General features: G+C 49.2%; 2 protein-coding genes across 10 annotated transcripts in view; both read right to left on the minus strand.

Moving 5' to 3' along the window:
* SGSM2 (small G protein signaling modulator 2) overlaps positions 1-15,197 on the minus strand; it is a 39,672-nt gene extending 24,475 nt beyond the window's left edge. For all 7 annotated transcript variants that reach the window (XM_032129518.1, XM_032129514.1, XM_032129520.1 and 4 more), the window contains exons 1-2: positions 15,059-15,197; positions 8,472-8,547 (exon numbers count right to left, since the gene is read on the minus strand). In XM_032129518.1, coding sequence (XP_031985409.1) covers positions 8,472-8,547; positions 15,059-15,115 — 133 coding nt within the window. In that variant the 5' untranslated portion in view covers positions 15,116-15,197. The remainder of the gene's footprint in view (positions 1-8,471; positions 8,548-15,058) is intronic.
* A 1,496-nt stretch (positions 15,198-16,693) lies between these two features.
* Positions 16,694-26,080, minus strand: TNFAIP1 (TNF alpha induced protein 1). 3 transcript variants are annotated; one of them, XM_032129914.1, is made up of 7 exons: positions 26,034-26,080; positions 24,360-24,759; positions 22,752-22,921; positions 21,986-22,075; positions 21,847-21,899; positions 21,068-21,263; positions 16,694-20,706 (listed from the first exon to the last, which is right to left on the minus strand). In XM_032129914.1, the coding sequence occupies exons 2-7, from the start codon at positions 24,574-24,576 to the stop codon at positions 20,488-20,490; spliced, it is 945 nt and encodes a 314-aa protein (XP_031985805.1). In that variant the 5' UTR covers positions 24,577-24,759; positions 26,034-26,080; the 3' UTR covers positions 16,694-20,487. The 3 variants fall into 3 exon arrangements, with proteins under 3 accessions (XP_031985805.1, XP_031985804.1, XP_031985806.1); XM_032129913.1 differs by having other exon boundaries at positions 24,360-24,800; positions 26,034-26,051; XM_032129915.1 differs by lacking the exon at positions 21,986-22,075 and having other exon boundaries at positions 24,360-24,800; positions 26,034-26,054.
* Between the last annotated feature and the right edge of the window lie 46 nt (positions 26,081-26,126).

Genomic DNA, 26,126 nt, shown 5'->3' on the forward strand with positions numbered 1-26,126 from the left:
ACACTCCTGTTTGCTCAGGACACGAGCCCGATGGCATCAGACACAGCCACCAAGCAGCAGGTCTGATGCTGCTTCCCATGCTGGTGGCACTTCCAGCCAGAACTACTGCCTCAGAAGCCAACCACCTCCTCATGCACAACAGCCTGTGCACGGCACTGGTCCCTGGAAGGAGGAGCAGGACATGCAGGCACATCCCTGTGTGACCCCTCTCAACCATCAGAAACCTCGCCCGAGATCAAAGGACACCAGTGGGTGGCAGAGGCAGAGCCTGTGGTCTGACAGGAGCAGGAGCCCAGCGCTGACAACATCTCTGAAGCCAGGCTGGTTCCACTCGGAAGGAAAGGAGCATCCGTGCAGGGAACGCCGCGGGGGCTGGCGTGGCCACAGAGCAGCATGGGGGGACAGGGAGTGATGACAGCACGGGGATGTTCCTCACAGTACGGTCTAGCTCCTGTCTAGCAACCATCACACAGCTCTTAATCCAGCAGCTGTTTTGCTCTGTCTTTCAATTAGAAATAAAAGAAAAAAGAAAAGCAGCTTTCCGGATGCCTGGAGCAATGCAGCAATTTGATTCCAAATCTTAAATGAAGCAACCTGCCTTTAAAAATAACTGCAAAGAAGTGCATTGCTGTTGCTTAGGAAACAGGCTCTCTTCCCACCTTCACTGCTTTTTTTTTTTATTTCTTTAAAACAATAAAATATTAATGAAACAAATTTAGTGAAAAGCACAGCAGGCACAGCTTTAATTATTAATAAATGCTGCAGCTGCCACTAAGGACAATTTCCCCAGTGACTGTCCCTAGAGCCCCAACATTTAATTATTCCATTATGACATTTCTCATCACAAGAACTTGGGTAAGATCAGTCCCCAACTGCCTGTAACACACACATAGGGGTCATTTGCAAGGGGCGAGACACTGGAATTTGCTGCTGGATTGCCTCAAAATGTATTTTCCACAGGACAAGGATACATCCAGTTCTAAGTGTAAGGTACCCTCGGATTGGGGGGCAGGTTACAGCCCAGCCTGTGTGACCCTCAGGTCACTTCATTCTCCTACACTTCACCCCCAGACTGAGCCTAACAGCACTGGCTCTCAGCATGCTTTTCTCCAGGCTCCTTTCCACAAGAATTATTCCAGAACAGCTGACTCTACATTCACATCTGACTTGATCTGAACGTGCTTGCAAATACACCGTGGCTTTTATCCAGTTAAACTACAAAACATCCAAGCAGGGCAGCACATCTTGAGACACAGATGCCATCCCATTCAACCCAGGGGACCGTGTGGATGCCATCCTGGTGGCACAGGACAGCAGGAGGGGATCCCTCCCACCCACAGCACAGCAGTGAGGGACCAGCTCCCTGGCAGAGCCCCACGGGGCTTTCCTTTGGCTCTGTGTGCAAGGCAGGCACTGATCTCACTGCACCTTGCCAGCATCGCCCACAGCCAAGCTCAGCCAGAAAGGAAACTTAACACATCCTGAATAAACAGGCAGAAGAGTCACCTCAAGCTGCAGAACCTTTTAAAAGACATGAGAGGACCTTGGCAGTGGTGCTTTTTGATAAACCAAAACCAGGTGATCCCCGGGAGTTACAAACTGCACAGCTCAGACTGCTGCCTAAAGAGACAACACAAACTGGTTTAGGGGTTACAGCACAAGAACCTTTGGGACGGGGAATGGAGTTATTTAGCCATTTCTAGGAAAATTAACCATTTTTCCCTTTTTGGAATCTGACACTCTAGGAAGACCTAAAAATCAATGATTTAGCTGTTTCTGGAGAAACTGATAACATCAGAAAGGCATCAATGGGTGTTTGTGTGTACACACATGCTTTTGGCTACAGGTACATATGCACACAGGTAAGTAACTACTGCACAGCCCAATGTGATCCCTCCTGAGCCTGCCTACTGTCACTGTACCTACAACAAACACATACAAAAACTGACCAGATAAAAAGGCAGCAACTCATCACACACAGAGCGGAAGAGCAGCTCTGCACTGGGAATAAATCAGCACAGCTCAGGTAATTCCCTTGTATGGTTCAGTTGACAGCAGCCATCTAAAAATTCATTAACTCCAGACAGTTTTGAGGCACATTCTCTCCAGTATCCACTGCTGAATTTAATTAAGTGCAGATATATTATTGATTTACAGTTCAAATAATCACGGTACCCACCAAGCTTCAGAAAATGTCACTTTGTTATGACTTCACCACAGCTACTTCTTCCAGGGTCAGGTGAACAAGTTCGGTTTTGTCCTTTTTTGCCTCTATGAAAATTCTGACATGACTTAATGGACTGTGAAATGAGAGTTCTGGGGCTGGAAGGGTAGTGAGCAGAGAAAAGGTGGTCTGTGGAAGCATTATTTATGGGGTGTACTTAGCAGATGAGATTTTCCTTAGACAGGAAGAAATACTGCAGCTAAATACCTTGTTTTCATGGAAACTGTGCACAGGGAATTGAATTCATGAGGCTGAAGAAATTAAAAACAAGTGAAAAGAGGAGGATGATAAAGAAGCCATCAGATGCTCACGATCTCCAGCTGCTGTTGCTTTACACTGCTGATCACAGATCTGCCCAGTTTGAAACCAGTTTTATTGCCAAGTTCCAGCCTGCTGTGTCACTGGGACACACACGCCAAGCAGGCAGGACACTGGTACCCGAATGCCAGCTGACAGCAAAGGGCTGCAGAGGACACATCCCAACGTGCTCCTTTGCCCTTGTTTACCTGCACCCAAGCTGCTTGTGCTGGGCTGTGCCACAGAACATCCTATGTTCAATAATTCCCTAGAAAATAAATTTAAAAAGTATCTAAATGGACAGTCCCCAGTTCTAAAGTGGCTGGGAAACTTCAGGGCTAAAATTTGGTGACTGCTCCTCTTTAAAATCAAGATCACTAAGCTTCAAGGATCTCAGTAACCTCCAGAAAACAGAAGTGTTTTCATTAAACTCTGTTAAGGGTAAATCAGAATTACCAAAGTTTGTCTAAATATTGAGAATGATCCAATTTGATGGCCCAGAATCAAAGCAAAATGTTTAGCAGAGTTCTCTAAAAAGCACAAGAGATTTTATTTCACTTCTCAAGCTAAAAACACATGCAGTTCAAAAACTGTTTCATTTCACATCAGAGCTAATATTCACTCTGGTTCTTTCCTCCCCACTACAGCATACCACTCATTAATTTAAGCATCATCTTTGGAGCACAATCAAAAACCTTCTAAATGTGCGTGAAAAAATATTTGCCTCCCCCTCTCTGGTACTCTCTTTGGGCTAATGTGTTTATCAAGTGAGGCAGAATCTCTGTAAACTATTTTTTAAGCCTTATTCATCATTGAAAATGTTTGTTTTCCAAATAGGAGCAGTAATACAGGGAGACATGGGTTTTGTTTGTGAGAGATCTGCATTTCCATAGCAGATTAACTACATTTTTAAAAAATATCAATGCCAAAAACTTAACAAATACATCTCTGTTCCTCAGCTGATTTTATTTTCCTCTCATGAGCCTTAATACAGCCTTGTAATTTAGGGCCATGAAGGAAAAAATTTCTGACTCATGGTATTTCATTGCTTGGGGATGGCAATTGTGACGTTTGGTGGCTCTGATAATTGCTTGGATTTCAGGTCCTGAACGAGAAAAATCAGAACATGAGGTCCAGCATCATGCAGCCACTGGTTCCTAATTTGATCTTTTCTTTCAAACACAATTAACTTTGTGCAAAATAGGATAACAAGTCATCCTAAGACCAATGAAGAAGACAGCCTCACAACTAAGCCTACTGCTGTGGTTAACCGTGGGGTCTGTTAGCAGTGAGACTGTAAACCAGCACTGCCGGGCACTCCTGCAGCTCAGACACCAATCCATCCCGAACGACCCCACATATCTGGTCTCCAGGAGTCACCAGCCACATTCATGTTCCAAGGATTCCTGGTTTTCCACAGCCAGTGTGGATGGAGACTCATCCATGACTTCAGCTGAAGCTCTCTGATTGTGTTCCTAGAGGATGTGCAAGGCCCTAAAACTTCAGACCTGATCTCAACTATGTGGCTCCAGAAAATCCAGCCACACAAGTGCTTTCCTACTGCCTCCCACCTCCAGAATAAATGGAGTACTCATCTGCCTTAGGAAGCTGGGAAGTAACTCTGGAACTGTTGTGCACATTCATTAACAGCAATCCTGTCATACACGGGATTGGCTCTAAAATGTGAAGAGGACCCAAGAGCCACTCTGTTTCTCAGAACACACCAGTCCTGTTGCTGTGAACAGATACTGAGTGACACAGAACTATTCCAAATAACAACTCCCTCTACTTATTTTTGAAGAAGGAAGCATCTTACACTGATGATTATCCAAGCCTAGATGCCCCAGGGCTCTGTGAAAGGAAGCTGAAAAGGATGGATACAGGACCCACACATCAGGTCTCGAGTGTGGAATTACAGCCTGAAGCACAGACATCTCAGAAGCACTTGTGGGTGATAGCTCTCCTTGCTCTGTTTCTGAGAACAATAAATGCTCACACAGTCCTGATGTACACAGACACTGCAAGAGCTTGAGAGCAGAAGCACCAACATAAGACACAAATGCCAGCTCAGGAGTGCTTCACAAAAGCAGCCATGGAGTCAGGCTCTGACCTGCCACAGCCTGGCATGAGTCGAGATTGTATTTGAGTTTTGAAGGAAATGCAGGAAAGCTGAAAGAGCTGCTGTACAACTTACGGGAGCCCATGAGATAAACTGTACTGAGAAGGAGCAGTATGATAACACTCACCTACCACCCAGCACATCGTGCTTGTAGACCTGGAAGTCACCCACAGAGAAACAGGATGGACCCTGCAGAGCTGGCCAGGGGCACCCACAGCCCTGCACAGCTGCTGCATGGATCTGTCTGTGCATGGACCTCCTCACCACCCTCCTCTACCACCATGTCCAAAACCACCAAAGGGTTCACAGGCTGCTCAGTTGCTTTCAGAGAAGACTGCACTGACAGCTGGGCAAGCCAGCACTGGGCTGTGCTCAGGCAAGTGTCCCTTCTCTCTGGGTCAGCAGATGTCCGCTGGAAGGCCTCAGGCCACCTCTCTGATGTATTATTCACACAGAGAAAGCAACAAGGACTGCTTACTAATGGGAATTCATTATCTCCCAAGCTCCCCAGGGCAGCCACCACATCCTTCTTCTGTTTGAAGGGCTGCACACATGACTAAATGCAGTCACAGATCACATACAAACACCTTCAGTCAATATCAGACCCAGCTCTGCAGTCAAACCCTGTCACCTTTCCCAGTGCATGACTGGACAGATCGTGACATGGTTTTGTTCTTCTTTTTTTAAGATCTGTGATATTTAAACACAGCATTACCCAGAAAAAAACCCAGTCGTTTTCATCAGTTAATAAGAGAAGAAAAACAACATGCATAATGGAGATGGAAAAAAAAAGAAAAAGCTGAAGTCAATGCAGCTAAATCAACGGGACTGGCTCATCCCCTAGGGCTGAGCCAGCCAAGCTTCCTCAGCTCCTCTAGGAGAGGCTCTCTGCTCCTCTTGCCTGCACCTGAAATTGCAGGGTCTGCAGCAAGGATCCTCAACAAATCTATCAGGATAGAACAGTAATCTAATACCCACAAACAGCAAATTTTCTCCTTGGGTTTAAAAGGGGAGAAGCATTTCTGGTCTGTAAGTCTGGTTTAGACACAGTTTTAAAACAGATTTGGAAGGCAAAGATAATTCAGTGACACTGAGAAAAGGAAAAATAAATACTTCTAAATGCCTCTGAAGTGAAGGACTGTAACCAACACTGGGGGTAAATTAAATATTAGTAACTGAAGATGGGAAGAAAGAGCACATATCAAGTATCCAAAGTATAACAAAAAAGCTACAAAGTATAAAGAAAACAAAAAGACAATGGGAGATTTTTTGTTTTCTTTGATAGAAAAGCCTCAACGTCTTACAGGATTTGAGTTCAGATTCAGGAACAGGAAAGGACCTGGTGATGCCCCTGCCATAAACCCACCCAGGGCTGCACAGCTCCAGTGCATCCCCCAGGAACAGCAGTGAATCCCCCAGCTCCCTCCTCTCCCTCACACCCCAAAGGACACAAGCAATGCAGACCTCCCATCCTCAGACAAGGTGTACAAGAAGCCCCAAGCACAACATTAAATACCATTCTGCAGCTCAGATCAGAACTGGCCTTTTCAGTTCAGCCACAAAGGGATTCTGTACATTTTAATTAATGGGTTTAATTACTGGTAGCAGGCTTATTATTAAGGCCAAAAAAAGCTTTTCCTGCAGTTCATCCCTTCCTTAATTTAAACTGAAATCTCATTGAAAAGCCAAGTTATGCATGTTTAACAGTGCCCGAGTTACTATTTTTACTCACATTTACTGCTAACCTTTCCTCCAAACACAGTAAATATATTCCCTTTGCCAAGCAGGCGTGCTGAATTTACACCTAAACATATATTTTGATTGTGACACACACCAACTCTCCATAACCCACCTCAGTTCTATGGCAATTAGTTTATAGCATGGGGAATTCAGGATTATTTCATTTAATACACTCAATATATTATTCAAAGAGAACAAACTACTGAAACTCGTTTCAAAGTATATATTGAAAACGTAGAGATCATTTGGGTAACCATGTCTGGGGCATTCATGAATAAACCCTGTCTGCAGTGTGCAGCTGACTAAATGCTTAAAGCAGCACGTTACTGTCAGACTAAAGATGGGCAGCCACAGAGAAAAGGCTTAGCGAACTGCAGGTAGCATTACACAAACACTCCAAGTGTAATGCACGGAACTGGAAACCCTGTAAATACACTTCAGGTGACTGCAGAGACAGAGAAATGCTTCTTTCCTCTTCCCCCTTTCCCTCAGAAGTGCAGAAACGGGAAGGAGCTGGTGTTGCTGGCGAGAACAGCTCCAGCCAGGGACGCTCCGGGCGGGCTGGCGGCAGGAGGGCGCGGGAGGAGAGCGCGGCGCTGGCCCTGCCGCAGAGACGGAGCCCCACGTCACGGGGGCAGCCGCCGTTCCCAAGGAAACGTCTCTACAGACAGAGCCCAGGCTGCAAACATCCACGGCCAGCTTCCAGCAGAAGCGCTGGCCACTGAAGATGCTCCAAAGACGCTTGCATCGCTGCACTGTCGCCTGGCCACACAACAGCGGCCACAGCAACCCATAGCCCAAAGGAACTTGGAATTTTTGTCCCACAATGGCACACGTCAGCCACAGGCCAAATGGAGCTGCTGTGGCTCTGAACCATAGAGCCAGATTTCCTAGAAATCAGAGGGGATGACAGAACCTCCTGCACTCACTGCTTCCCCACGCATTGTGACACACACTGACTCTCCATAACCCACCTCAATTCTACAATTCCTTCTGCCAGAGCACCCAGGCAGAGACCACAAATCCCTCCTGCTGGATGAGCAGAGCCAACCCACAGAGACACCATTCCTTCAGGCCAGCAAGGGTGGCACAGAGCTGGAGCATTTCCTCCAGGACAAGTAGCACATGCCATTTAATTGGCACCTTCAGCCATCTAGGACCTAGGGCAGCTACAAACTGTTCAGCTACTGACGCAGAGAGACCCTGAAATCAGCTATCATGTATTTAAGAGACTCTTGCTAAACTCAGCCTACCAAGAGAGTAAAATGATTCACAAGAATTCTATATTTATAGCAAAGATTCACCAAAAATGACTCATGTACTGAACCATCTAATTTTAAATAGAAGGGAAAAACCTCTTGAAGAGACACATGAAACTGGAGTGGGGGAGGGAAGAGAACTGCACACACAGGAGAGCACCAGCCAGGAGCTGTTAGCCAAATCTGCTGGAAGGGATTTCTCCATTCAATCAGCCAAAGTAAAACCAGAACATTCAGCTTCACCTTCTTCTGGTTTAGAGTTAATCAAGGCCTCTGTTCAAAGCACCAGCAGGCTGGAGTCCTGCCTTAGGACAGGTAGGGTTGCTGGGCAATAATGAGGCAGCTCCGTGCAGAATTATTAGTTCTTCAGACCATAAAGAATTCAGAACACAAAACCAACTGGAATCACAGTAGGAGGAAGAGACAAGTATGAAGACTTTAAAGTATTCCTAATTTTGGCCACGCAGAGTCTAACAGAAATAGCTGCCACCCCACCACCCCTTACACCAACAATGCAGCACAGCTTCCAGGACGGGATTCCAGGAACAGAGAGCAGGCAGACCACTCTGGGCGCTCCCTGGAACACACGGCCAGCCTGCAGCAAGGCCACCTGTCATCCTGGCTGGGTACTTGGAAAATGACATCTTAGAAAAGTTAACATTACAATTTGTAATGTACACACACGTAGCAAATACAGAGGTGAAATGGGCCTGAACACCATGATTTCTAGTATCTAAATCCCTGCATTTACCTCTGACAGCAGAGAAAATAAATGCCTAGAGTAGAGGAAAAGTAAGGTTAGGTAGCATTAGCTCTTCCGCGTGACATTTACCACATAAGGCGATGATGTGACTGCTGTCTTCATGTACAAATTTCCGGGTGACAGCTTCTTCCATGATCTGCTTTACCTAAAATGAACAGAGAGAAATGATTGTATGATCCTAACAAAATCAGCACAGCACTTGGGAGTTTCAGTTTCAACCACTGCCTTGCCCCACACCAACAGACTAACAGCTCCCTCACATCATATTTTGCAGGGAAAAATGGATTTAAGAAGGGAAAGCACAAACAAACCTGAGGGGCTTATCACGGGATGAGGGAACCTCTGGCAGAACAAGGACAGCTCTGTTTGGGGTGTGCCCCCACAAAAGGCTGAACTATTTCAGTGTGCCCACAGTACCCTCCAAAGCACTTCTCCAGCATAAGTTCCAAAGAGCTGTGTGAGACTTTTTATATGATTCATCCTTGGCCTTCACACAGTCTCTTTTGCTCATGAAACCAGATGGTGTTGCTATGTCCCATTTCCACTTGTGCCATTCTGCTCTTTTTCAAGCACAAAGCATTCCTGAGTGACACAAGCACACATTCCCAGAGAGGTTTAGGGCCATCTTCCCCCTACCTGGGAAGCATGGAACATGCCACAGCAATTACAAATTATGCCTTTGAAGCTCTGCTGCACCACCAAACAGTATACAAAATTATTACAGGTCCTACAGAGAAGGCAGTGCCTTTAGTTTTTGCTTCAAGACATGACTTAATAATTATAGCAAATAAAATTACACTTATCACACTTTTTAATGATTTAAAACAAAGTTCCTTTCCACTTTCAGGGTTGATGTGTCAAGTTCAAGAGGGAAATCATTGCAAATTACTGACTTTCAAAAATTAAAGAAGAAACAGACAATTCTTACAATGAGGCTCTTGGCGACAGGCTGCAGTCACCCTTGCTCATCTGCCAGTGATTCCTCCCCAATGGCTTCCTCAGCCTGACACCAGATGAAACCTCATTGCCTCCACCAACTCATTTATCAGACACTCATTTCCTCCTGGCCACGGAGAGCTTGCTCTCTTCCATGTACAAATCAACCATCATTTTTGACTTCTCTCATTTATGAGCTACAATTACAGTATTATGACACTCTGACTAAACATAGGCCAATTCACTTTCAATATATGAAAATACGTGTTACCATGGCAGAAGATTTAACCAGACCCTCCCTTTTTCCAACGTTTAGAGCTAACTGGACACCACTTCATGGCACTGAGAGGTCCCAAGGTTTTGAGCTTTTCCACTCAGCGCTGGACCAGGAGAAGCTGCAGGTGCAGTGCTCCATCGACAGCTGGGCTCTGCAACTGCCCGTGGAGATGCCCTCTCCAGTTTGGAGGGCTTCCTTCTCCAGCAAGACCATCTGCAAGACCAGTTCTGGATGCTGTAATTAAACATCCCCTCCCCCAGTAATCATCTTGAGGCCTCTGTGCCCACTCCTACACCCCCAGCCCAGCTGGCAGCAGGCTGCAGCTCTGGCACTTGCTGCACGAGCCTTTCAACACATGGCATTCGCCTCACTGCAAATTCTGGATCAAATGGATCCTCCAGAATTTGTGTTCCTTATCAAACAAGAGCCCTCTGAGTTGCAAAGAAAACATCGGAGGGAAAAAAAGTAAACGTGTAAGAGGCTTTGAAAGAACATGTTTTATAGCTGAGGACTTCAAAACAAGTCTTTTGCACTTTATAAAACCTGGCTCATTGCTCACACCTGAGGCCTGACAATATAAACTTTGTGCAGGCAATTTGTTTCTTTCCTGTGGCGTTTCTGACCTGGCTGTTGGAACTCATGACCTCACAGTGAAGCAGCTGGAGGCGGAGGAGTAAGAGAGTATCAAGGAAGAAGCAGAAGTGTGAGGAGGTCTCGTGATGGGCACTCACATCTGGCTTATCCTGTGTATTCAGCAATCCCTTTGGCACAGTTTTGTCCACCAAAGGAAAGGGCTGATGTACTGCTGGCAAAAAGCAACTCCAAGCGCCACTGGCATGAAAATGGACAGAGTCTGCCGTGGTGCAGCACAGTCACACCAGCCTGTGCACATATGACTCAAGGTCACAGACACGACTTCAGGACTACAAACCATGAAATCAGTCTCAGCATCCTAGAGAACAGTAACTGGGATTCAAATCCTACCACCAGGGAGGAAGAAGAGTCATTTCGAGGAGCAAAAGCTCAAGTGCTCGGCAGCCAATTCACTGCTACCACACATTTCCCAGGCACACCCCAATCCGTTCAGTATGTTATTTAGATCCCAGTCAACAAAAAATTTTAAGTGTATAAAAACTGAGAAAGAAAAGGGTTTCAGATACAATAATCAACACTACTTTTCTACAGCAGCACCCTCCGGTGTCCCCCAGGAGACTTCAAACCCGGGACTCCAGAGCTAAGGACACAGAGCAGGCACTCTGTGTGTTCCCCACTGCCACCGGATGCCGAGCGAGCTCCGCACATTTTCTGGAGAGTGACCGAACGTTATTAGAAAACATTTTCAAGGCATAGACAGGATATGAGAAGCTTCAAAAGCTGGAATGCAGTGTTCTTCAATCCCACATCATCCCTCACTGCCACGTAATTCGTGGATGCTCCAGGCAAGGAGCTAAAGCAAGTGATTCTGATCAAATGGAACGCAAGCCTTTTTTTTTTTGCTTGTTTCCTTTATTCCCTTGCAATTTTGCACAGCTCTTCATAGGGAATTCTGCTGCTTTGTCTCTGATCTGGGGAGGCACTTGAAAATGGTGCTTTCTGAGCACAAGCCTCCACACACACAGTGGCAGCTACCAGCTGACCTGACCCAACTGCAAATTAATCTCATTAACAGAAACATGACCACCTGTCCCCACAGTCACCCATCTACCCCACAGGGAAGGAATCAGCCGGCCTACAGCTGTGTTTGTGCAAGGGATGGAGGGCTGCAGCCTGGAGCTGGGCCAGAGCTGCTCCCAGAGCTGGAGAGGAGTCTGTGCTGGGGCCAGCTGTGACACTGGCTCCTGTCCCAGCCCTGGAAACACCTTCCTGTTCTCTGTGCCTCCCCTGCAGAACACCACAGGAGCTGCCCATCCTAACCAGGCTGTTGTCTGCACTTGCCCAGTGGCGCGAGCACAGAGAGGCAGCACAGGCGTGTCACTCAGTGTCACTGTCCCTGAACAGCTGCAGCAGGAACCACGTCAGCCACAGCCCTGGTGACAGCTGCTCGCCCTGGAAAAGGTGCCAGGCACCGGAGGCACACATTTGCCAACCACTGCAGAGCAGGGACAGGAAAGCTCTGCCCACTCAAGTAAAGATCTCAGCACATGAGGAGTATAGAACATCCTGGTGGCAGCATTATCCAGACAAAGCAAAGCAAACTCCTCAAAGAGAAGCTGCTCAGCATTTGCAGCATGTTCTAATGGATCACTGCTCTGATTTACTCCCACATCCTACAAGGGCCAAAAACTTTCAGAAGCAAACACCAAACATACATCATAATACATGGACTATTTATTAAGTTTCACCCAAGAAATGCACAGGAGAAATGCCTTTATGTTTAATTTTTAAAAAATTTTATTATAAGGAAGCTTTAAAAATTGCAAAGAAGAATGCTCATAACATACCAGAATAATCAGGACCACAGTTAAAGCCTACAGCATTTTTTCCTCAAAGGAGAAAACCTAATGTCCAGCACCTGTTCTTTAGCTTGTACAGCTCCTGCTCACCTCCCTTACTGACAGCTCCTGCTGCACTGACTCCTTACTCCTGATGAAAGACTGGTGGTGTAAATAAAAGCTGTTCAATAACTATTGCACTTCTGCTCAGAAGTCATTACATTTCAGTTGCAAGTTGAGCAATTGAGTGTCTGAAGTGCACTGAAATCCTTCAGGGTAGAACTGCTAAGGTTATTGTTATCCTGTTTGTTTCACAGCTAGAAAGTACTGTTTAAAACCAGAAATGGCAAAACGTTCCATTTCAGGAGGCAAAACGAAATGGCCAGAGAAAAGCCTGTTTTATGAGTCTGTTTGTCACAACAGATTTTCCTGCAGAGAGAGATAAATGCTTGAAACGTGAACTTCCAAGCGGCCTCAGCATGAATCCCAGCAGTTACATTTTCTAAACACATTACATGTCTTCCTTTCTGTGAGAGCCAACAAAATACATTCCCTACCAATGGGAACTGAAAGTCCATCTGAGGAAAAGCAAACAGCATTACATTTCCCAAAGGAAAAATGCAGAAGTTTTAGCTGAGAGAGAGAGGCAAAATAAACTAAACACTTTGCACCAAGTGATTTTGGAGATGACTGTTTTATACTTTGCAAAGACAAATTAATTTTAACAGGCTTAGTGGAACAGCCCACAGAAAGAATCTGCTGCCTCTGAACTCCTCTGGATTATTGAGATTATGGGAGAATAATTTAACAAGAAATAGAGTCTGGGTTTAAAGGACAAGGGAAGGGGACGAGGGCTCTGAGAATGGACACGGAGTCAGGTTTTCCCAGCAAGCCCACAGCACACAGCAAGGAGGCAGAAGGGGCTGTATGAAGTCACACACGATAAAAAATGAGGTTGAAAATTCTATCGGAAAAAGTTAATTACAGTTATTAAGGGCAGCATCATCTGGTGGGTGGTTACTAGTGGCTTGTGTTCAATTCCTGCCTCTGTCAATTGATTATTTAAGACAAATAAAATCTCCATCTCAGTGTCTCCAACTGCCTCCTGAGCCCATTTTCTCACTGTGAGCACAGACAAGGGCTCTTCCACAGGTGTGTGAGGGCACAGGTGAGGGGTGTTACCTCCACCTGCTTATAATTACCAAAAGCTCTGGCCAACCCCTAAAAAGCCAAGCCATTATAAATGCTCTAAAAGAGCATTTGTGAGGATTTGGAGAAGGAAAAAACAAATCAGAGACGAAACAAAACTGCAGATGACACAGAAGGTACAAATAACACTTTCAACCATTATTCAAGTCATTTAAAAACCAGAATCCAATTAAAAACATTTTAGAGGTTTTAAAAACAAATTAGCCTCATACTTTTTAATTACACACCACTTCTTCTCCTCAGCTTGAGCTGGCTTGGATCATGAAAATCCATTTCACTTTCCATCTCGTGCATTAGCACAAGATTGCAATGTTCACACTTGGAAAACATTTCTCAGATTTATTTATATATTTAAACATTACTCAGGAGAGCAAGTGCACCCACTTCTAAATAAAACCTTACACTGCCTTAGCTCAAAGGTTCTAGTTTAAGCAGAAATTTCTAATCGAAGTGGCAGGTTCATGGCTGCATTCAGCAGGTGCTACCTGCCCACAGCCAGTTGCTGGCTGGGTCATCCCGGGACACAGTCCTGCCGCTCCACATACGCTCCACAACATGTCTGTCCCTGCTCTGCCCCTTCCACACTCCCCACACTGACTGCAACACCCGATGTGTTCTGATTTCAGCATTAATGAGCGTCAGGACACAGGAGTCAGGCTCAGGAACCTTGGCCACAGTGACAACTTTTCACCTGAGCTTTGATGGCTCCTGCTGCTTCCCCAGCAATAAACTGGGGAGGAGAAGAGGAGAAGGAGCAGGAGGGCAGGTACCTGTTTAAAATAATTGTTACTGCTGTGATGGATAAGCATTACATCTTCACTTCGTTGCTGTGTAGCAACACGCAGCTACCACCAGAGCCAGTGCCACAAAAACACAAAATACAATACTTCGGTGCACGGGGAAAGATGGCCACAGGGAGTCCCACCTGGAATGTGCTCCAGAGGTGTCCACGGTCCAGGGCTTGTGCACACCACAGGCACCTCCTCCCACCTCGGCAAGGACCCTCGGCAGGAGCCTTGCTCTGCGGCAGGAGCTGCTCCAGCGCGATGCCATCGCGGCGGGCACCCCGCCCGTCCTGCCGGGCACCTCCCGCCGGACAAGGGGCACCGCGTGAGGACCAAGCGCCAGCAGCCCGAACCGAGTGTGACCGAACACCGCCGCCCCGCTCGGATGCGGGGGTTGGGCTCCTTATGCACATACGGCTCTGGCTGCCCTAGCACGGCAATGTCACACAGGTGTGTACAGGAACAACCACCCAAATTCCCAGGGCACAGGTGCGAGGGCCAGACCAGAGGCACCTCTGCCAGGGCTCCGACACCTGGGAGCCAGCGCGGCTCATCCAAGGACACCTTAGGAATACCTTTGTTATTCACGATTTCCCCTCCTTCTCCTCTAAAGCTCACAGTTAAGAAAAAGTCACAAAAAACGAGTACTACGGGAAACACAAACCCCGGGAAAGGGAGCGGCAGCCGATGGCAGCCTCCTGCCGCAGCAGGAGCCCCGCGGGCGGCATCTCTGCTCCCGGTGCGCCCGGGAAGAAAAGAGCACCGAGGTTCTCCCGGAGCAGCATCGCCCCGACAGAGCCGCCAGCCCGGCCGAGCGGAGCCGGGGCACAGCCTCAGGCAGGCACGCACGGCTGCGGCGGACAAACCCCGCTCCCCGCCGAGGGAACCGGCCCCGTCGGCAGCCTCAGGGCGTTCCCCACGCGGCGCACGGTCCGACCCGCGGCCCCCCGGGGAGGGACCCCCGGAGCGCGGGCCTCTGCCCGCCGCACAGCAGCCCTCACCCGCCTCCGCCCTCACCTCCTTCTTCACGTTCCACAGCAGCCTGTCCTTCACGGCGTCCGCCGAGCAGCTCATGTTGGCGGGCCCGGGGCGCTCACAGCTCCCGACCCGGGCCCGCCGCCATCTTCACCGCGGCGTGACGTCAGCGGGCGGGGCGGGCCCGCGCGGCACCGCCCGGCCGCGGGGGGGCGCCGTGGTGCGGCCAGAGGCGCGCGCGGGTCCCGGGGCAGCGAGCGGGGCCGGGACGGGGGGACACGGCGGGACACGGGGGGACAGAGAGGGACACGGGGGGACACGGCGGGACACGGGGGGACAGAGGGACACGGAGGGACAGAGGGACACGGCGGGACACCGCGGGACACCGCGGGACACGGCGGGACACGGGGGGACAGAGAGGGACACGGCGGGACAGAGGGACACGGAGGGACACGGCGGGACAGAGAGGGACACGGGGGGACACGGCGGGACACGGGGGGACAGAGGGACACGGAGGGACAGAGGGACACGGAGGGACAGAGGGACACGGAGGGACACGGGGGGACACGGGGGGGACAGAGGGACACGGCGGGACAGAGGGACACGGCGGGACACGGGGGGACAGAGAGGGACACGGGGGGACACGGCGGGGGACACGGATCCAGCGGTGCGGGGCGACGGAGGGACACGGGGGGACACACGGATCCAGCGGTGCGGGGCGACAGAGGGACAGAGGGACACGGGGGGACACACGGATCCAGCGGTGCGGGGCGACAGAGGGACAGAGGGACACGGGGGGACACACGGATCCAGCGGTGCGGGGCGACAGAGGGACACGGGGGGACACACGGATCCAGCGGTGCGGGGCGACGGAGGGACAGAGGGACACGGGGGGACACACGGATCCAGCGGTGCGGGGCGACGGAGGGACAGAGGGGCACGGGGGGACACACGGATCCAGCGGTGCGGGGCGACGGAGGGACAGAGGGGCACGGGGGGACACACGGATCCAGCGGTGCGGGGCGACGGAGGGACAGAGGGGCACGGGGGGACACACGGATCCAGCGGTGCGGGGCGACGGAGGGACAGAGGGACACGGGGGGACACACGGATCCAGCGGTGCGGGGCGACGGAGGGACAGAGGGACACGGGGGGACACACGGATCCAGCGGTGCGGGTTGACAGAGGGACACGGGGGGACACGGGGGGACACACGGATCCAGCGGTGCGGGTTGACAGAGGGACACGGGGGGACACACGGATCCAGCGGTGCGGGGCGACAGAGGGACAGAGGGACACGGGGGGACACACGGATCCAGCGGTGCGGGGCGACGGAGGGACAGAGGGACACGGGGGGACACAGGGATCCAGCGGTGCGGGGCGACGGAGGGACAGAGGGACACGGGGGGACACACGGATCCAGCGGTGCGGGTTGACAGAGGGACACGGAGCCCCCGCTGCGCTGCCGGTCCCGGTCCGGGAGCCCCAGCCCCGGGCACCGCCCCGGGCACCGCGCAGCACGGGGACGAACCGTGCCTGTGATCCCAAATCCATGCGCTCACACGGCACCGCTGCACCTCACGGATCCCAAATCCTCGGCGGGGATCACAACGGCAACACGGAACCAAAGTGTAGAGACCAACGCTGCCAATAGAAAGTTATGGTGCTAGAGAAAAATCACAGAAGACAAAATATAACACTTTATTAAAAATTAGTGTTCTATTTCCGTTTAATGCACTGGCAAAACACTTTAACCAACAGATAATTGATTAATTACTGCATTAACTAGGTACTTTATCTGTAAAACTGACCCTTAAAAGTTAGACATAAAAATAAAACAAAGATTGAATCTCTAAGAAAATAACTTGATCACAGAATGTCAGTTTAAACAAGATCAGCAATGATATTTGCTATCCTCTGGATAAAAAATATCATAAAAATCCTTTACTCTTAATGAACAATTTAAGTGTCAACCACCCTGTGAGGTAGGGGAGGGTCTTAACTACCATTCCATTAGATGAGAAGTGACACAGGTACAGAAAGCAGCCTGCTGTCTGTCCCCGAGGGAGGGACAGAGCTGGAACAGGATTCGCCTCCCAGGCACACCTGAGCTCTCCAACAGCACAGCGGGGAAGGCGGCTGTGAAGACTGAATGCCAAGGATTGTCACAGGACACAACCTAACTGTGTAAGGCAGGGGCTGCTAGGCAGACCCATCCAGTTCAGGTACATTCACCACTGCTGCCTGGAGAGAATTCTGTCTGAAAATGAAAAACCTCGAGAAGAACAAAATCAAACCAAGCCCACAGTAAGGACAAGGCTGGGCACGGATGGCAGAGAAAGGTTCCCATTCATTCCCTCAGTCTGCCAAGGCAGTGCCTGAACGCACAAAGGTTTGCCTAAATTTAGGAGTGAAGAGGACAGAGCCTTGTAAGAATGTCAGCTAATGTAGTTACAATTCACACCCTATAAGTGGGGCAAAAAGGCTCTTTTTTCTCCCAAAGGCTACTCCAAATTCCTGGGCACATCATTAATGCACCACTGGTGATGGTCTGTGTGAAAGCCAGTACAAGTGACAACTTGTTGCCTTTAAACTGCATCATCCTGCTCAGTGCTGCTGCTCCTGCACTACACCAGGCTGTAAACTCGTGCTCTAGAATGTCTAGAACATTCCTGTCAAAATAATTAATAGCCTTCAGTTACCTAAAGACTGATTAAGGTGAGAATACAAAGCATGTGCTACAACTCCAGTACTCAAAATGATCAGAACTGGGTGGGACAGAGACTGGACATGCCCAGGACATGATTTTGGGGCAAGGGACATTCAGTCCCAGACAAGCAGAACTCAGGAGAAATGAAAAGGATCTCTGCACGTATTTTAAACACGCTCATAACTGCTGACTGTTCTTATTGATACTCCACATTCCACAAATAACAAGAGGATCCTCTGCACTTGATAAAAGATTCTCACAACCCAGATGGTTCTCAAAACTGTTTCCCAGGTTAATTAATCTAAATTCAAATCAGAAATTAATACTACTTGTTGGCTATGGGAAATAGGGAAAGGAAAACCAACTAAACCAAAACACAAGCTTTTCTCTGCTTCTTACAGTGTAATAATTCACAAGTTGGATCCATTTCATTAATGAATCCTGTGAGCACAGAGAGCCTCTGGAGTAGCACACAGATCCCACATTCTCTTTCACACACTCCTTCCCATACCTGTCCTCCCCAGAAAAAATAAATGCAAATATGACATTTTTCTGCTTATAACTTAAATGCAGTTTTGCAAGGCTATCAACATCACTTACTTATTCTGTTAACATTCACTACGATAGTAACAAGAAAAAAATAATATAAATCATTTGCCAAGAAACAGAAGTGCCACATGTGGATTTTAAATGGCATCAGCCTTTGTTACAAGACAGAAAAAGCACAAGATAATAACTTGAAGCTATTAAATGCAGCACAAAGACCCCACCACTGCAGCCTCTGCTGGTGCCTTCAAATTCAATAGCATCAGTGGAGGGAAAAAAAAAATTTAAAATCCACATCACACTCTAGCAGAACTAGTGAGAAATACCACCAAAATCTTTGTTGAATCTAATCTCAACAGCTGTATTTTTCCTGGCACAACAGAATAACCACCTGGAAAAACAAAACCTTAGAGAAAGCAATATAAAAGAAGTTGTTAGAAATATTGAGGTTTCAAGAGGCCTTTCACAACAAGGCAGGTGCACCCCTGTGCAATGCTGCTTCCTGAATGTGAGGAGAATGAAGTGAATCCTGCCACGTGTAGAGGCAAGAAAATCCTAAAGGTCTGCTAGTGTTTTCTTACTAACGGACAACAATTGAATTTTCAAAAACCTAAATGAGTGCAAATAATTTTTTGTTCCCTCCCCTGCTCCTGTTACTCCCAAACCATCTACATCTCAATTCCCCTTATGACCTCCCTGCATTAATTTGGGATTTTTTTTTTGTCAGGCTTTTGCAGTAATTTTCTTTAAATCTTACAGGCAGATTTGGCATGGGTCAAAGCAGTTCAGGACTGACCACTGTGGAATCTGGAGCTTCATGACCAAGTATGATATGGGAACACAAAGGCAGCTGTGGAACAAAGCTGACATATCCACGGCTCCCAGTGGGCAGCCATCAGAAATAACCATGAATGACAGTGGCAAAACCAGAATCTGCTACCTACAGCTCAAACATACAAGCACACATTTAAAAATACAATAATGACTTTTCATACTAAATTTGAAACTGTTTTCAGAAATTTCCAAATTTGCAGAGCAGACTTGACTCCCAGCTCCGTAAGTGCCGCGTACAATTAGCACCTAGCCAAGCACTCGGAATAAAAGTGATTATTTCAGTCTAAAATCCAATATAAGCCACCTCTCTCCTGTGCCCAAAGACTCCCGCAGTTCCATGTTAGAACGAGACTTTCACAGCTGTTTTTCTTCTTCAACTTCTACACTCTAGAAGGCATTTAGGACACAGAACTGGAATTCACGTGTTCTAGCCTTAGAAAACATTGTTTAGCCTGTACATCCCCAGTCACAGCAATTTCTCCCCCATCGCTTGAGAAATTTAACATTAAATAGCAATTTTGGGCCACAGGAGGAAACTAATGTAAAACCAATCCCCCAGATTACCCTTGTTTATATAAACAGGATTTCATTGTGACAAGCTTCAACCATGGCAACGCTGCCACAATCTGCTCAAGTTTGCTTACTTCAAGTTTCTTCCCTCACCATACTCATTTCTCTCTCTCCCAGGACAAGTCATTACCTACACATTTACATTTTCAGAGATTTCCATTTTTTACATGGGGAGGTTGTTTGATGACTTGATTCTTACCACTTTGGAAGAGCTTGCCTTGGAATCAATGAGTTTTACAGACACTATCCTGGAACACAAAACCTCTGCAGGTGTTCTGGGGACAGGGGTGGGAGAGCACAGGTGCAGCTGACTGGCCAGCCAAATGTTTCTCCTGGGGCTTATCCCATGTAGCGTCTGCCAAGAGCAGCCACATTCAAGTTCTCTCTTCAGTATCTCGATTTAATAACTGTAAGTTCCACTACACCAAGCCCTGAAAGGGGAGGTGTCTGGAAAGAGCTTTTCAAACCGCGCCACCTCACTCAGAAGAGCAGTGCTGCTCACGTCAAGGGGGGAAACCGGTAAGTCATTAGATAGGAAAGAGGAACCACAAACTGAGAACCAGTGCTCCAAATCCCCCCTCCCCAGCAGGAAGAGGGGCCAGCCTGCAGGTAAAGCACAAGGTGCACAACTCACACCTCAGTTCTCCAAGCCCTTGGCATTTAGTGCTGCTTTGTGCACACAGATCCCCGTTTGCTTCTCTCGGGAGCCGAGACACCCAATGAAAATCAATGGCCAGAGTCCAAGGGATCCCTCCCTCCTGTCCAAGGACAAGGACACAGGCTGGAGCAGCCCCTGCTGCAGGGGGACACACTAGTGGCCGAGCTGGCGGTCGTCGTAGGTGCTGTATCTCTTGACGTGGATGCGGCGCACGCGGTCGCGCAGCTCGAAGCCCTCATCATCCTCGCTGTGCGAGGCCTGGCTCCGGCTGCGGCTTGTGGCCTCCAGCAGGGAGTTATCCGGGACACGGGGGGTCTCGTACAGTAGGACATTTAGTGTTTCCTCATAAATTCGAGCTTCAGGGAATTCCACCTACAAGAGACAGCACATGTCCTGTTCCTGATCCACCCAGGATAACGACTGGAACACACACCCACACGTGCAAAGGTACTGAGCCATAAACCAACACATTATAAAGAGAGTAAAACAATTGTCAATGAGCAAAATAGACAAATTCCTGGTAGAGGGTTACTCGCACCACCAGGTCACCTCCCTCACCTGTTCTTTTAGATCGCAATACACTATCTCTGATTCTTAACATTGGGCCCTGCTAACCTCACCTGCACCGCTGCAAATTCAAAGTTAACTCCTGAAGTTAGAGAAACTCTGCAGACTCACCATGCTAATTGTGACCATTTCTAACCCGTAACATGGGCAGGTGAAGCTCCATTACCTTGGTTTGCTTCTTCTCCGTGGCGTACACGATGGAGGTGCAGCAGACCTCGGCCAGCTTGCGGCCCTGCCCGTAGAAGGACCAGCAGCAGATCTCGTCCCCGATCACATCCTTGATGAACAGCACTCTGCCGTTGAACCGCAGCGACAGCTTGTCAAACAGCTCGATGTTCTTCAGCAAGTTGTCATCCGAGTTACTGAAACACAGCAACAAAAGCAGGAACAGGGTTTTTCAAGCGGCCATCTCTGCCTGTTCCACCAGCTTTCAGCACTGATCCAACTGCAGAATACAAATAAGTAGTGACTCATTGCCGCATGCTGCCGAGAAAAGAGGGGTAATAGCCCATTCTGGATACAAATACACTGCTCTGACCCATGAGCAAACACACCAGCCTTTAGAGGTCAACTTATACAATTAATAAGGACAGCACAATGTCCCAAACCATTAAATCAACTATCCACGCTCAAGACTATCAAACCCCATCTCACTGCAGTTCTCTGGCTTGATGACAGCAAAAGTCCAGAGTCGGTGTGTGCTGGAAGGGCCACGTGCTCTGCACGCTGCACACCACAGACACATTGCCAGGGTGAATACATTATTTAGGAAACTAAGTTTTACTGACAGACATGCAATCTAGGGCCTTAATTACTATTCAAAGCAAGATACAGTTGTCAAAACCCAAAGCAGACCAAAAGAAGCCAAGTTAGGTCATCCATAACCATCTTCCACTCCCATAGTTAAACTTTCCCACTAAAGTGGGGGAAAAAAGAGGGACATACCTGGTGTAGGAGTATTTATTGTTGCTTCTGTTATAAAGCAGTTTAACAACAGGCTGTTGGGAGTGAGAGAAAAGCAGAAAAGGTAAGTTCTGTGTTTGAATACATTTAGCATAAATCCACAATTGGTAAGAGCAGTTACTTTCATTGATGACTCTATCAGTCTCTCCTCTTCCTTCGGAGAGGTGATAATAGGGATGCTGCAGACAGGTTCATACAAGTCTTTCTTGTCCTGTTTTAAAGGAGGAAGAAAGAGAGGAAATAAGAGAGAGAAATGCTAAAGCTGACACTGCTGCTGCTGCCTCCTTCAGCCCCTCCAGCCATGTTCCCAAATGCTGTGATGCACAGGAAAAGCTCTGGGTTGCTACAGTAACCACACAGCTTACCTTGATCTGCAACCCAGAATCACAGCAGAGATTTCTTATCCCCGGAAGGCAGCAGTAATTGAAATATTGGGATGCAGGTGGATGTCCTCAGCTATAGCAAGGACAAGGTCTAGTCATATTTGGTTTAAGTGGGTTTATTATTCCATCTTTTCTCGAAGAAAAGGATAGGAGGAGTTTGCAGCAGTTTTAATCAACTCAAATCACTGCATAGAAGAGCATCAACCACAGTGAACCGAACACTTGGCAGAACAGGATGTCACCAACATCCCTCAGGTTGTCAGCCCTCAGGACACAGAGCAACAACCAGGTGTGGGCAGGACAGGCCATGCCCCCAGATCCCTCAGGCAGCACAGGCTGTGTCCCCAGATCCCTCACTATTTACTAAATAATATTTTAAAATACCTTGTACACCTCAGACTTGGTGCCATCTCTAAGGCCATGAAATAATCTCTCAAGTCGTCTTATGTAAATTTGATAAGCAAAACATCCATGAAACACTTCACAGGCTACTTCTGTTCTTACCTGCAGGGCTGCTTGGCACATGTCCACTAAGCCCTGGATGAGATAGTACTTGGCTTCTGCCATCAACTCTTTGATCTCCTGCCTGTGTTTTGGAAGTGCGATGGTGTCATCTCTGAGATAGTTTAAAATTGTTCCAAAGTGCTTCCCACAACGGTCTATAAGGATCCAGCCTGAAAAATAACCAACACATTTCAGTCACCTCAACACCAGAGGCCAGAGAAAGCTCCCTGGAGAGATTAAACAACGCTGAGGTTTCCTGAAGCTGCTCAGGACACTTCTCCCATTTCACCCAGTGGAAGTCTCTACTGACTTAGAGCAAACTGAAGCTGGTTCCAGAACAGAACCTGACAGTGGAGTCCCTTTGGTACTGCCCAGATGTTCCCACTGCTTTCCAGCACCCCAAAAGCAAAGCCCTAAGCTAAAACCACTCAGCTTCTAGCACAACACACTGAGATTGCTGCAGGAACCCAGCTGCAGTGCTACACTGTGATGCTGGGCAGTCAGAAACTTCTGAGAGCCAGTGAAGGACTGGAAGAGAGAATTCACCAATGTTTGCAACAAGTAGATTTGGGTAAGTTCTGTGGCCTAACAAGGAGGATTTGGCAGTTCTCCAAACACATCTTCTGCTGCTGTTTGGAGTTAAAGAGAGAGGAGTGTTCTGAAGATGCCAAATGGCAGACCAGCCCCAGTGTGGGGGAAAAAGCCGTTCTAGTCCCCAAACAGGGGCAAAGAACAGGACAGACAGATCAGGAGGAAGCACAGAGGGGGTGAAGCAGAGGAAACATTAGCAACCAGACAAATTCTTGCAATTTTACAAAATCCCTGAAGTCACACTCCCTACGGAAACAGGATGTCTGATTGCTGCCAAACAATAGCAGTGTAGGATGCACACAGGCACAAGGCTCAGTACAGTGCCAAACCCTTTCCCATAATGTGGAAGGCAAGAAAAAAGGGGTTATTTTGGAATCTAGGTACAGAAAATAACCTAGGAAAGTAAGCTAAACCCCTGCTGGACCCTCCAGCTAGAGCTATCAGAACATGACCCTTGTTTTGCATTCAGGCTGAGGCTCTTACACAAAACTGCCTGTTCTGCCCTTTATAATGTATCAGGGATTTAAAATACCCTGCGTCCAGCTGGAGGTGACACACTGCCTGACTGATCCCTAAACACTGTCAGGGCACCATGAGCCACGACTGCAATATGCTGCTCAGGAGAAGAAAAAAAAAAAATTTTTCAACAAAGCAAGGCAGTCTATTCCGAGCCTTAAAGCTGAAAGCTGCACGTCCCTCCCCACGTGCGCAGTTCGAATAATGCCACTCCTCGATGTGACAGAAATGACAGCTCACAGACTGTCTGTTCACAACACCACCAACCTGCTCACCAGCTGTGAGGGCAGCGAAGAGGACCAGTCCTTCCCCAGTTCATCTGGGTAACATAAAACCGTATTTCTATAAAGCCAAAGGACTGCTAGCACCAACGGGACTTGGCTACTTAATGTTCCAAGTTATTTTTGGCATATATTGCTCCCTACATCCTTAACGGAGTAAAACTACCACCAAAGCCCAGCTGTTTTACAAAACTGTCAACACTAAAAGCTGTTCCCTTACCTTCCTTGTCGGTGAGCACCTCCATCCTGCCGCTGAACATGGCCTTGAGCATGGTGTCATGCCTGGTGAGCACCTGCACCGTGGTGTAGTACAGGGAGCCCCCGACGTTGAGGCGCACGTACTTGTTCCCCAGGCTGCTGCCCTTGAGCCCGCCGGCCTTGGGCTTGTGCCCCGCGGCCGGACACAGGGCGCTGCCCAGGCACGTGTCCCCCGACATGTCCTTCTGGAGGTAGATGACCACCCTGCAGCGCGTGGGCCGGGCCGGCCCCGCCGTGGTGCCGCGGTCACGCCTCAGCGGGCCAGAACGGTGGGGCAGGGGCCGGCATCACCTCGGGGTCAGCACAGCCCGGGGTCAGCACGGCATCCCACAGCCACTCCACACACAGACGTGGACGTCACCCTGCGGAAGAGGCACTTCCTAAGGACACAACTACACACATCCTGGCAAAACACAATTTAGCCATTTTTCAGACAATTCATGCAGCCAAGTTATCTCTGCGTCACATTTCTGAGGCACATGAATCTCTCCCAACTTCCTGTTATTGTACCTCCAGCCAACACTGCAAACACCACACAGCACTGAGGGCCAGGCTCCAACGCTGCTGCAATTCAGCTCCCCCTCGGCTTCCCAACAGAACCCAACTCTGAGCGCAACTGAAACACCCTGGAAGAGCTTCCTGCCCCTCCTTCAGCTGGGGTGTGCATACCCCTGAGCAGGGTTTGTTGGCGCTGGTTTGACTTTTAACTGGAGACACAAATGTCTCTTCAAATGCCTCAGCATTGAAAAGCTGGATCACAAGGTTCTATTTTCTGGTAACTCCTCTCATTCAAAACTCTCCTTTGTCCATTCTGGAGCCCTGACCAGGGAACATAGTTTTAATTTGAAAAAACATTCCCCACCACGTACGCCACTTTGTCCCTGATGTCCTGCCTTGTTTTAAACCCTCAAACCCCCTTTTCAGAAGAGGAGCATGCTTGTAACAGCAGCCAGACCGAACCTGTGAGGAGACAGGAATCCAGCCTGTCCGACCGAACTCCTCAGAAGAGTTCTGGGTCAGTTCCGTCCCTTCGGGCAGTTTCTCACTGCTCTGACCCAAGGACGAAGCTAAACACGAGCAGAACCCCCTGCCCAGCCAGCACAGGCAGGAGCCAACGCCAGTCCTGTAACTGCTCACTGAGGAGCTGTGAGGCCTCTGCTGTAAACACCCAGGAGACCTTTAACTACCCCCTTTGACACGACCGAAAATTCTCCACATCCCTTCCCGTCCCTTCCTTCCTGCCCCGCGTGGGAGGCAGGAGGGGCTGCGGAACAACGGCCCCGCATCGAGACCCGCGCTGGGACCGGCCCCTGCTCAGCACCGCCGGGAAAAGGAGGGACCCGAACGGCTCGGGGGGAACCCGGGGGAGAACGGGAACGCGCCCCACAGCCCGGGCAGGCGCCCGGACCCGCGCGGGTCCCACGGAGCGGCCCGCGGGCCCTGCCCGGCCCTGCCGCGGCTGCACGGCGGGCACAGCCCAGGCCGCGGCCCCGCTCCGCCCGAGCCCCGCGCACCGGGAACGGCGGCGCGGCCCGGGACAGGTTCCGTCTGCCCTGGCCACCGGGGAAGCGAACAGAGGCGGCCCCGCACACGGCTCGGCTCGGCCCGGCCCCGCTCAGCACCCGGCTTCACTCACCCGCGGCCGCCCCTCAGCCCCGGCCCGGCCAGCGCCCGGCCCGCCCCGGGAACCGCCGGCCCGGAAGAGCTTCCCCGGCTCCCGACGGGCCCC

Source organism: Corvus moneduloides, chromosome 20, assembly GCF_009650955.1.
Source record: "Corvus moneduloides isolate bCorMon1 chromosome 20, bCorMon1.pri, whole genome shotgun sequence".
In the NCBI taxonomy this organism is placed as follows: Eukaryota; Metazoa; Chordata; class Aves; order Passeriformes; family Corvidae; genus Corvus; species Corvus moneduloides.

What these genes read in the sequence shown, in the direction of transcription:
- TNFAIP1 (XM_032129914.1), bottom strand. Translation starts at nt 24,576, where the DNA reads ATGTCGGGGGACACGTGCCTGGGCAGCGCCCTGTGTCCGGCCGCGGGG. An exon ending in TGTGCCAAGCAGCCCTGCAG is followed by an intron (nt 22,076 to 22,751) that starts GTAAGAACAGAA and finishes CCTTTAAAACAG; the next exon opens with GACAAGAAAGACTTGTATGA. An exon ending in CGGAGAAGAAGCAAACCAAG is followed by an intron (nt 20,707 to 21,067) that starts GTAATGGAGCTT and finishes TGTCTCTTGTAG; the next exon opens with GTGGAATTCCCTGAAGCTCG.